The 12,727-nt window shown below is 38.5% G+C and overlaps 1 protein-coding gene across 2 annotated transcripts in view; it reads left to right on the forward strand.

Moving 5' to 3' along the window:
- TTC26 (tetratricopeptide repeat domain 26) overlaps nt 1-10,821 on the forward strand; it is a 66,133-nt gene extending 55,312 nt beyond the window's left edge. For both annotated transcript variants that reach the window (XM_017499724.2, XM_017499725.2), the window contains 4 exons: nt 270-339; nt 1,497-1,603; nt 8,159-8,292; nt 10,348-10,821. In XM_017499724.2, coding sequence (XP_017355213.1) covers nt 270-339; nt 1,497-1,603; nt 8,159-8,292; nt 10,348-10,459 — 423 coding nt within the window. In that variant the 3' untranslated portion in view covers nt 10,460-10,821. The remainder of the gene's footprint in view (nt 1-269; nt 340-1,496; nt 1,604-8,158; nt 8,293-10,347) is intronic.
- The last annotated feature ends 1,906 nt before the right edge of the window (nt 10,822-12,727 follow it).

The following is a 12,727-nucleotide window of genomic DNA, read 5'->3' on the forward strand; positions in this document are numbered from 1 at the left end:
AAAAAAAAAAAAGAAAGAATATGTATCATACAGTTGTTAATTATTTTGTTTAAATCTTCTATATCCTTACCAACTTTTTATCAACTTGTAATATCAATTTCTGGTGTAATATTTTTAAATCACTACAACTTTGTCCTTTTCTTAGTAGCTGTGTAGAATTTGGTCATCTACAGGGCTACAGTGATCATCAATCTAAGGCAAGCCAATAGTGGGTATTTTCACTGCAAAACCATCCTCATGTGTATTCCCTTTCTTTTCTCTTCTTGCAGGTGTTCCTCTTGATCCAAAGTGAGAAGATGAAAAATGATTACATTTACCTCAGCTGGTTAGCTCGGTGCTGTGAGTCTTCTTTTAAATGTTACAAAAGGAATCTTCTTTTTCTTTTTGGTTGTATAATTTGTTTGGAAATGACATTGAATATTTTCTAATTTTATTTTGCATTTTGTTCTGTAGAATGAGTAAATACTGAAATTAAGGATCGTTAATTCTACTCAGTAAGAGTTGCCATGCAAATGTGTCATGCAAGTTTACCCTGTGATTACTTCTACTACATAGTATTGATCTAGTACTTACAGCCAGAAAAATGTCAGGTTCTTCCTAAAGTCTCGTTCAAGTTTCCAGAGTGTCAGTTTATTGTGTTGTTTGTGAAATGATGTTGTTACACTAATTTTAACTTTTCACTATGGTTCAAGCCTGAAAAGTGGCAAAATGTCAAAAATGTAATTTTTTGGTGTATTATAGAACTTTACTTTCTATCTCTCTCTGGCTCACTATCCTTTCTTCCTCCCTTTTAAAACTCAGATTTAAAATGTTGGCCAAGCACAGTTGCTCACACCTGTAATCCCAGCACTTTGGGAGCGTAAGGCAGAGGATCATTTGAGGCCAGGAGTTCAAGACCAGCCTGGCCAACATAGTGAAACCTCATCTCTACTAAAAATACTAAAATTAACTGGGCATGGTGGCACACACCTGTAATCCCAGCTACTTGGGAGATTGAGGTATGAGAATCACTTAACCCAGGAGGCAAAGGTTGCAGTGAGCCAAGATCGCACCACTGCACTCCAGGCTGGGTGACAGAGCAAAACTCTGTCTCAGTGCAAAAATAAAATTAAATAAAATGTTCACTGAGTTTTTGTAGTCAGAGGAAAATTTCACAATCATATCTTCTAAGTGAGGCTGAAACTTCTAAGTGAGTCAGATTGAGTGAATGATAGGTATCCTCTTTTAAGCAGATGAGCAAAGTAGGAACTACCAGAAGTCAATCCAGTCTGAAAGACATAATTATGTGACTGCTAACTTAAATATATTAAGTATGGTAGAATTCTGGCAGGGAGCCAGCGTAATGCCAACATTGCAAGCTTTCCATGAAAGAGGTATTCTATCATTACTTTATTTGGAATATAGAACCAAATCCATAGAATAACAAGGTGCAGAAATTATTTTTTGTACATGTAAAAATGACTCATTTGTTTACAAATATTTGTTTCCTTTTGCAGATATTATGAATAAGAAACCAAGACTAGCCTGGGAACTTTATCTCAAGATGGAAACCTCTGGCGAGTCCTTCAGTCTCTTACAGCTCATTGCTAATGACTGCTACAAGGTGAGTTTGACTGAGACTAAAGGGAACACTGAAGGTCAGTATCACATTGCTGCATTGGCTAATATTAGGGGAAATGTCCTACAGACTAAATGGTTAGTAGTGAGAGGATTTACTTAGTGTTTGTTATAAGAGATTCCATTCTTTTTTTTTTTTTTTTTTTTTTTTTTTGAGACAGAGTCTTGCTCTGTCACCCAGGCTGAAGTGCAGTGGTGCAATCTTAGCTCACTGCAACCTCCGCCTCCCTGGTTCAAGGAATTCTCCTGAGTAGCTGGGATTACAGGCACCTGTCACCATGCCCAGCTAATTTTTGTATTTTTAGTAGAGATGGGGTTTCACAATGTTGGCCAGGCTGGTGTCAAACTCCTGACCTCGTGGTCTGCCTACCTTGGCCTCCCAAAGTGCTGGAATTATAGGCATGAGCCACCACACCCGGCCTGATGCCATTCTTTTTATGAATAAACTGAACTTAGAGATAGGCAGTATTTCAGAGATTTATGTGTACATGAAATAATTATTTAGAGAGGAAGTTTTAGATTTCTAAAGACTATGAATCTTTAGGTAGCATTGATGTACAGATACTCATCTGGTAGTTGGAAATTTGGTTCCGAAGTTCAAGAAACATGTCTTCTGATATCTAGAGACATAGATTGGGAGTCATCAACATTTAAGTACAGCCCTGTGTTGCTTAATAATGGGGATAAGTTCTGAGAACTGTGTCATTGGGTGATTTCGTCATTGTACAAACATCAGAGTACACTTACACAAACTTAGATGGTATAGCCTACTACACATTTAAGCCGTATGATATAGTATATAGCCTATTGCTGCTAAGCTGCAAACCTGTACAGCATGTTCCTGTACTGCATAATGTAGGCAGTTTTAACACAATGGCAAATATTTGCATATTGAAACATATCTAAACATAGAAAAGGTACGATAAAAATACAGTATTATAATCTTATGGAGCCACCGTCATATATGCTGCCCATCATTGATCAAAATACTGTTATGAAGTGCATGACTGGATTCACTGAAGCCCGAAAAACAGTGAGATTACACAAGTAAAAAGTAAAGGGAGAAGAGTTGCAAACCAAACTTTGAGGTGCAAATGGCAGACAGGAAAGACAAAGGAACCAGAAAAAGAGAATAAAAAATGAGTCAGATTTAGTAAAGGAATGGCTGTTTTTGGTGCATGTTGGTGCGTGTGTGTGGAGGCACTGGGGAGTTGGAAAGGCTGGGAGAAGTTACTAGTTTTGGGACCTAACCTATAGATTAAAATTTTTTTTAAAAAAATTCACCTCAAATTCTAGAAGTTCCTATTTTTGAAATATCTCATCCAAAAATGTCAAAAATACAGGTAAATGTCAGGTAAAGAGAGTCTTGTGTTAAATTAATTAACAAAAGCTAATTTCAAAGCGAATCATTACCAAAAAAGGAAGTGAATCACCCCCAGTGGAAAAGATTTTAAGATGTAGGAGACTTGAAAATAATGGTTTAACATGACTTGGCGGATGCCAATGCTGTTAGTTAAGTTAGGGGAGGCAGAGGGAAGGAAAACATTAGAAGACAGGAAATTATTTCAGTTTGAGATATATTAAATCTGAAGTGTCTTTGAGGTTCCCAGCAGAGATGATACAAGCAGGAAATGAACGGGCTGTGCTTGGAGCTTTGGTATTCATTGCAATTAGCAATGCAGATTTAGCAGTTCACAGGAGTTAACAACGTAGATTTAGAAGTTAACAGTAGTTAAACTGGTGGTAGTAGCAATAGTAGTAGCAGCGGTAGTAATAGCAGCAGCAACAGCAAAGTGTGAGAGAGAATAGGATGAACCAGTAAACGGGGTGAGGGACCTTGCGGAACACCACTGTTTAAGGGCTAGAAAGAGAGAGAAGAGTAAATGAAGGAGAGGATGAACAGAAGAGAAAGAAAACAATGAGGACAGAGGAAAAAAAATGCTTTTCATTACTTTTTCTTGCTTCTATTTAGTCAAAAGCCAAGACAGTGTCAAATCTGCATCCAGATTGAAATGCATGAGGACTGACAGTAGCAGGTAGAGAATAGAGTCAGATTAAAAAGCAGATGCAGTGAGTGTAATGTAGACCCCAGTATTAAAAAATTTGATATTGAAGATAAGGAGAAAAAATACAGTGCTAACTTAAATGGAAAAACAGAGTTTGGGATTGGGGATGGGGTGTAGAGCTCCTCTTTTAGAATGGGGATAGGGGAGTATGCCTGTCAGCAGAAGAAAATGAGCCATTGAACAGGAAGATTAAAGATTCAGGAGAATGGGGCATTTTTGATGGAGTCAGGCCCTAGAGAAGATGGAAGGGGAGTAGGGTTAACAAAGACTTACCTGGTGTCTCAGTGGTCCCATGACCACCCACAAGTTTGGTGATTTACTAGAGGGACTCATATGACTTAACGTAAAGTTATACTCATGGCTAAAATTTATCACACTGCAGGAACAGCAGGAACAAGATAGGTGTAGGTGAAGGCTAGAGAAGTCAAATACAGATTTTCTTATTTTCCCTCTGTGGGGATCACATGGCCCTGTCTTTGTCCAACATATATGTGATATCCTTGTCAAAGAAAAGCAGAGAGAATAAGGGGGGAAATGGCAGAATTAAGCCCTAATATGTCAATAATTAAATGTAAATGGTCTAAGTACGCCAGTTACAAGACACCTATTGACAGAGTAGATTTAAAAAAAAAAACCCAATTATGTGTTCTCAGCAGTAAATTCACTTTAAAAATATTTATATACAAAGGTCAAAAATAAAAGGATCAAAAAAAAACCCACCGTGAAGTAGTTTGGCAATTTCTTTAATAAACATTCTTACCATATGACCCAGCAATTGCATTCCTATGTATTTATCCCAGATAAATGAAAACCTATATCCACAGAAATATATAAATGTTAGTAACACAAATTTTAATATATAAATGTTAATAGGAGCTTTATTTATAATAGCCTAAAACTGGAAACATCAAAATCTTGCAGTAGGTACATGGTTAAACAGACTGATTTGGCATGGAATGCTACTCAGTAATGAAAAGGAACTATAATGAGAAGTCTGACTCCATTTCTTGATGTTTGACTGCTGACTGCTTTTAAGCCTCACCCCCTTCCCTTTCCCTTGTGCCCAACATCTAGACAAAATGATAAGAAAACCTACATGCTTCCTTCTTTGGCCCCGTAGAGTGATTCAAGCCATACAAGCCCCTGGCCAGGCACAGGAACCTTCAACACAGCCCCACCTCCTAACCACAGTAAACACCAAGGCCAGTCTCTTTCCTTGCTCTCTCAGGCCTTTTCAGACCTGCATAATAGGGCCACTCTACTCTCCCAAGACTTCAATTCTGTAAGAAAATGTTTCATATCCTCTTGCTGTGTGTGTGTGTGGTGTCATCAGTTTCAATATCCAAACCAAACTTTGGTTGGGAGTCCCTCTTGCAGTTTCAGGGTGACCATAACAAGAGCAAGCTGTCGGTACACAAAGTAACTTGAATCAACAGGGAGTAACAAGGACATTATACTGAAGGAAAAAAGCCAGTTTCAAAGGGTCCCCCTACTGTTTGCTTTCATATATATAACATTCTTGAAATGACAAAATGATTGAGATAGAGAACAAATTAGAGGTGGTTAGAGGTTAGGGATGGTGAGCAGGGAGGGCTGCATGTGTGACTGTAAAAGGGTAACAAGGGAAATATTGGTGGTGATATAATAGTTCTGCATCTTGGCCAGGCACAATGTCCTATGCCTGCAGTTCCAGCACTTTGGGAGGCCAAGACAGGAGGATTGCTTGAGGCCAGGAGTTCAAGGCCAGCCTGGGCAACATAGTGAGACACCGTCTCTACAAAACATTTTTTAAAAAGTAGCTGGGCATGGTGGCACACACCTGTGTCCTAGCTACTGGAGAGACTGAGGCAGGAGAATCACTTAAGCCCTGAAGTTCAAGGTTGCAGTAAGCTGTGATTGCCTTACTGCACTCCATCCTGGATGACAAAGCAAGACTTTGTGTCCAGCCGGGCCCGGTGGCTCAAGCCTGTAATCCCAGCACTTTGGGAGGCCGAGGCAGGTGGATCACAAGGTCAAGAGATCGAGACCATCCTGGTCAACACAGTGAAACCCCGTCTCTACTAAAAATACAAAAAATTGACATGGTGGCACGTGCCTGTAATCCCAGCTACTCAGGAGGCTGAGGCAGGAGAATTGCCTGAACCCAGGAGGCGGAGGTTGCGGTGAGCCGAGATCGCGCCATTGCACTCCAGCCTGGGTAACAAAAGCAAAACTCTGTCTCAAAAAAAAAAAAAAAAAAAAAAAAGACTTTGTGTCCAAACAAAAAGAGTAACTTGGTATCTTGATAGTTGTATGGTTGTGGTTACATGAATCTACACATATGATGAAATAACAAGACTATCGTCAGCATACACATACCAGTGTCAATTTCCTGAATTTTATATTGTGATATTTTACTATCGTTAATGTGAATTATAACCTTTGGAGGAAACTAGGTGAAAGGTACATGTGACCTCTGACCTATCTTTGTCCATGGATCTATAATTACTAATACTTGAAAATACATTTTTTTTTCTTTGAGATGGAGTTTGCTCTTGTTGCCCAGTCTGGAGTGCAATGGCGCGATCTTGGCTCACCACAACCGCTGCCTCCCGGGTTCAAGTGATTCTCCTGCCTCAGCCTCCCAAGTAGCTGGGATTACAGGCACGTGCCACCACGCCTAGCTAATTTTGTATTTTTAGTACAGACAGAGTTTCTCCATATTGGTCACGCTGATCTCAAACTTCCAACCTCAGGTGATCTGCCTACCTCAGCCTCCCAGAGTGCTGGGATTACAGGCATGAGCCACTGCACCTGGCAAAATAAAAAAAATTTTTTTAATGAATCAACTAGATATATATATAGCAATATAGATGGATCTTATAATGTTGAATCATAGGTACAAGACAGAATATTTACAATATTCATTCATATACAGTTTTGAGAAGCAGAACTCAATTATATTGTTTAAAGATGTGTATATATAAGAGATAACATAAAGAAAGTCAAAGAACTGATGAGCATAAAAGTCAGAATAGTAGTTACCTCTGGCTATGGAAAGAGGGAGTTATGGTCTGGAAGACCATATGGCTTTTGTGTTGCTCTCAGTGTCTTGAATTGGGTAGTATTTTCACATTATAATTAGTAGCTGTACATGGATGTTTCATATACCATTCTATATGTGTGTTATTTCACAATAAAGACTTTTGTTCAAAGAGTACATAAACAGAAGTATAAACCTTGAAAATAATTTTTAAAAACTTCTTCGCATTAAACAGAAAAGAAGAAAGGATTAATGAAGGTGTAAATATAATTTGAACTGAAGAAAGAAAAGTTGTGTTTTCCCTGTGAAGTACAGAATAAAACTAAGCTAAGAAGGCTGTCTTAAGGAAATTTTCAAAGATTTAGAAAAACATCTGTCAGGAATAGAGAAGTAGCTAAACCATAGAGCTGCTCAGCAATTTGAAGCCTTAAGTGAAATTGGTAACAGTATGCATTTATGATTACCAAATAAGAAAACTCATCTGGCCAGGCATGGTGGCTGAAGCCTGTAATCTCAACACTTTGGGAAATCAAAGTGGGAGGATCACTTGAGGCCAGGAGTTTGAGACCCGCCTGGGCAAACTTCTGAGAGCCTGTCTTACAAAAAGTTAAAAATTAGCCAGGCATGGTGGTGTGCACCTGTAGTCCCAGCTGCTTGGAATGCTGAGGCAGGAGGATCTCTTGAACCCGGAGGATCTCTTGAGCCCAGGAATTTGAGGTTGCAGTGAACCGTGATGGCACCACTGCACTCCAGCCTGGGCAATACAGCAAGATCCTATCTCTAAAAAAAAATCATGAATAAAAAAAATTTTTTTAATAAAAGAAAACTTAAAAAAAAAAGAAAACTGAGCAAAATTTAATGGCATTCAGCATGTTCTGTGAGATCAAGGAAATGTGTAGTACGTTTGGGGAAAAATGTCTGTCAAAATGCATTAAATATTTAAAAGATTTAGTGTTTAGAATAGTATTCAGTATACATCTAGGCATTCTGAGAATTTAGGAACAAGATTAGGGAAAGACTATCCATCCTCGAGTGGAATATGATCAAATTAGCATAAAATGAATGATAGTAGTCATGTGAAAAGAATACACTGAAGAGACTTGAAAAATGCTCAGCTCAAATCACAATAATCAGAGTTTCTCCTCAAGATTAGAATACAATTAGAAGAAATGGCAAAAATGCTGATTGTAGCATAACTTGACTATATGTAGAAAAAATGTTACACTATTGAAAACTGAGTGAACATAGGTGGTTTAAACTGAACCTATGTACCCAAACTGTGATCTTCCTTCTTATTGTTTTAATTAGGAATTGAAACTTGCTAACTGAAAATGTTGTCATTGACCCATACACTTATTTCATACAGTTCCGTTTCATGTTACCTTTATGTTCAGGGTCTTTCTGTGCAATCTTTTTAAACTACAAGTATTACCACATACTTTCTCTTATTCAGATGGGCCAGTTTTACTATTCTGCCAAAGCTTTTGATGTCCTCGAGAGGCTGGATCCCAACCCTCAATATTGGGAAGGCAAAAGAGGTGCCTGTGTGGGCATTTTCCAGATGATCTTAGCTGGGAGAGAACCTAAGTAAGTAAACAGGCAAGAAATACTGCCTCTACTCATTTGCTTGTTTTTGAGAGAAAGTAATTGTTCTCTTGGATGACATCTTCTGAAAACACACAATTATAATGATGTTTTAGAATGATGAAAAAAACGTTGATGTTAAATATTTCTATCTGACCATTTTCCTCCAGAAACATTTTGTAGAATCAGATGATTCTAAATCACATGTAACAGAATCAGAGAAATCTAAGTTATATATGCATTGAGTACACTAACGGCCTCCAAATATAAGAGCAAGATGGATATTTGGTTCCAAATGAATAGCCATTTTTTTTTTTTTTTTTGAGAGGGAGTTTCGCTCTTGTTACCCAGGCTGGAGTGCAATGGCGCGATCTCGGCTCACCGCAACCTCCGCCTCCTGGGTTCAGGCAATTCTCCTGCCTCAGCCTCCTGAGTAGCTGGATTACAGGCACGCGCCACCATGCCCAGCTGATTTTTTTTATTTTTAGTAGAGACAGGGTTTCCCCATGTTGACCAGGATGGTCTCGATCTCTTGACCTCGTGATCCACCCGCCTCGGCCTCCCAAAGTGCTGGGATTACAGGCTTGAGCCACCGCGCCCGGCCATGAATAGCCATTTTTATAAACAAAGTTTTGTTTTTTACTCATCTACTCTTTTGGGTTTTTGTTTGTTTTTGTTTTTTGCCTGTTGGCTTTTTCTTGTGTTCATTAGTTCAAGTCTCAAAGAATTAGGAATGGAGTAGATGTGGTTGATAACTCTTTTGGTTTTGTTCACCTGCTCGTATTCAAGGAAATTCTGAGACATTAGTTTACATAAAATCAAGTGGCCTATACTTTCTTTTTCTTTCTTTTTTCTTTTTTCTTTTTTTTTTAAGATGGAGTCTTGCTCTGTTTCCCAGGCTGGAGTGCAATGGTACGATCTTAGCTCACTACAGCCTCTGCCTCCTGGGTTCAAGTGACTCTCCTGCCTCAGTTTCCCAAGTTGCTGGGATTACAGGCGCATGCCACCACACATGGATAATTTTTGTATTGTTAGTAGGGGTGGGTTTTCACCATATTGGCCAGGCTGGTCTCAAACTCCTGATCTCAGGTGATCCTCCCACCTTGGCCTCCCAAAGTTCTGAGATTACAGGCGTGAGCCACCATGCCTGGCCTATAGTTTCATTTGAAACTAACATTAAAACACAACTCAATTCCATTTTCTAAAAATAATTTCATGGAATGTATTCACTACTGATATATGAATAGGAAATATGATCATTTTGAAAGAAAATATCAAAATTACTTCCTACCTTATAGGACTTCTAAATAAAAGTTTAAAAGCAATTGGTTTTAAACTTTGTGAAAGAGGTTGTTTGTGAGGAGAAAGAAGTAAAAAATATGAGAAGACTCTTAAGCAAATGGATTCGTAGTCTGTCGCCTGTAGATTTGCTAGGGCAATAGGGAGGTTTTAGTATGCATTACTTAAAATATGTTTTAATTTTAATTAAATTTAAATCAAACATAAATGCTAGGCTTAGTCTTTAATGTTCCTCTCTTCCATATTTATTCATGTATTATTTTTCTTGAAACAAATCACTCATTCCTCTGGCTATGTCAAATTTTATGAATTTGACAGTGATGCTTAGTTGAACATGATTACCACCTTAAACCAGGTAGAAATCTATAAGTTAGACAAACTAAGTGACTTGTTAGTCTTAGAGCTAGACCTTGAACTCAACTCCTGGATATACCCTTTCTAGTCATGCAGAGTGACAGCAGAAATGGGAATATTTAGGTCATCTCAGAGAGGACAAAAAGATTATCAGAATGTATATAAGTGGTATGGATAAGCAAGGAACACTTGGGTTGGTAAGAGATATTTCACATAATCTTCATTTTCTATGCCACCATCAGGACATGAGACTAGGAAGTTTGTAATTGCTTTATGAATACACAGTGGAAGAGTCTATTACCAAAAATGCCCTACAAGACATACGGTATGAAGGACAGTTCAGAGTTTATTTTTAAATTTTCATTCTTCGGTGACACATTTTGTCTTTTCAAATCTTTTCCGCAGAGAGACCCTTCGAGAAGTGGTCCATTTACTGAGAAGCACAGGTAACACCCAAGTAGAGTACATCATCCGGATCATGAAGAAATGGGCCAAAGAAAACAGAGTACCCATCTAAGATAGCCCCAGCATCCTAGGAACCAGCTTCCACTTTGACATAAAGCTGGAAATTATTTTTACTCGTTTAATCTGTGATACAGGGCTCTGTTTTATTGACATTTTCCCTCCTTGCTTTTTAAGCCTCAAGGTCAGTGACTGACTTGCTGAGACCTAGTCTCCTGGCTGAGCAGAGTACCATAGTCTGTGACCCTATATGATCCTTCTAGCAGTAAGACTTTGGGCTTGTCTGGTGCCTTTCTTCCAGAAATGCTCAGAGTACTTTTATGTAATTTACTGACTTTAAGGAAAACAGTATAACTCTTTTTTTGTTAGCATTTTATGGCATTGTCTCCTGACTGCAATAACAAATGTCTTTGATGTGCAAGAATCAGCATCATTCTGTCATTTAGCTTCCAGGCATCTCTGTACATTATCCCATTTTATTGGGGAATTTCATAAAGGGTTTTATAAATGCATCTCTAAATCTGGGGAGAATAACTAGCCATGTGATTCCAAGAATGGCAGTAAGCTCCTTTATCAAACTGCCTAGTCACTAATGGGATAGATTTATAGGATGACTGTTTCAGTAATTAAATTGTTGATGATAATAGCATGTTACAGTGCAGTAAGATGAGTATTGCAATTTTTTAAAAGGTGAGTAGTATGAAAAAAATTGCAGTACCTCTAAAGTTATTCAAGAAACAATGTTTATGAATCTCACTAGTCCATTATAGCTTCGTATCATCATATTTTAGGTAACAAAGCAGGTTAGGTTTTTCTTAATGTATCTTGCTGAACAAACATCAGTTTTGAAAGTAAGGCTACAGTGATTATATGCATGGTGGGCACTTATTAATTAATGTAATGATAATAAAACATGAATTGTGTAAAGTCCTTTGAGGGACCTCCTAATGGCTAGGCTGTCTGTCATAAGTCATATTCCAGACCCATGTTTCTTTTTTTTTTTTTTTTGAGATGGAGTCTCGCTCTGTCACCCAGGCTGGAGTGCAGTTTCGAAATCTCGGCTCACTGCAGCCTCCGCCTCCCGGGTTCTTGCAATTCTCCTGCCTCAGCCTCCCGAGTAGCTGGGACTACAGGTACACACCACCATGCCTGGCTAATTTTTTTGTATTTCAGTAGAGATGGGGTTTCACCGTGTTGCCCAGGCTGGTCTTGAACTCCTGAGCTCAGGCAATCCGCCTGCCTCGGCCTCCCAAAGTGCTGGGATTACAGGTGTGAGCCACTGTGCCCAGCCCCCAGCCCCATGTTTCTGAGCTCATATAACATAAACCTACTATACAACTGAGCATTCTTAAGCTCACAACCTGTTTCCAGAAAACAGACCCACATTTTTCTATGTTTTGTACTACCTTTGTTTTTACACTATATAGTTTTTTTCTATTAGTTTAAGGTACCTAGTGTTACAGGTCTAGAAAGTGCAGAACCATCCCTACCTAGAAGACAATAGATAGGAGGAGAACTGAAAGAAAGAATACCTCGAACACTAAAGTCAGGAAAACCCCTGTAGGCACTGTATTAGTTGTTCCACTTATCCCAACACCCCACTTATGGACAAAGGAGTTGTATAGAAAGGAGATGAGAACATGGCAGGAGTGAAAGCAGCCAAGAGGTCAATGACTGAAGATTGCCATTGCCTCCGCCTTCAGGACTGTTGCAAGAGGTTATATCACCTCTACTCAGGAAGATGGCCAGTTTTCCTGTCTTTTATCTGAGACCCATGTATCATTATAATCAGTTCAGAGCACAAATAAAAATAAACTGGCCTAAGTAACTGAATTCTAGGAAACAAAGCTGCATCTTTTTTCTTATGCCAAAGCTTTTGCTCCCTCATGTTGTTCCTACTTTTTAAATAATAAATGGTTCTCGGCACCTTAGGAACTAGATGGGCCTGATCAGGGTAGAACCTGCTGTAATTTTTAGAATCATTTTTGTAATTCTTAGCTCACTTAAAATATTAGGAAGCACAGTAATGGAAAAGACAGGTAGAACTCGTCAGCAGGTTTTGGCAGTGAAATTTGTCTTCCAGTGAATTGCTATTATTTTCAAATTGCCTATAATTGAAAAGCTTTTCCATTGATGGAGATTTACTTTTAAATGAGCTTTTGTTGAATTCAGCACTCTAGATTCTCCCTGACATTTTCCTGTCTTTGGGGAAAAAAACAGATATTCCAAACATGGCAGAATTTTAGACTAATTTTTGTAAACTTTTCTTCTATAGGATTGAGCCAAAAAACATAAACACTAAAGAGAGGTACCATGTAATTTT

This window comes from Cebus imitator, unplaced genomic scaffold (assembly GCF_001604975.1).
Source record: "Cebus imitator isolate Cc_AM_T3 unplaced genomic scaffold, Cebus_imitator-1.0 Scaffold260, whole genome shotgun sequence".
Lineage (NCBI taxonomy): Eukaryota > Metazoa > Chordata > Mammalia > Primates > Cebidae > Cebus > Cebus imitator.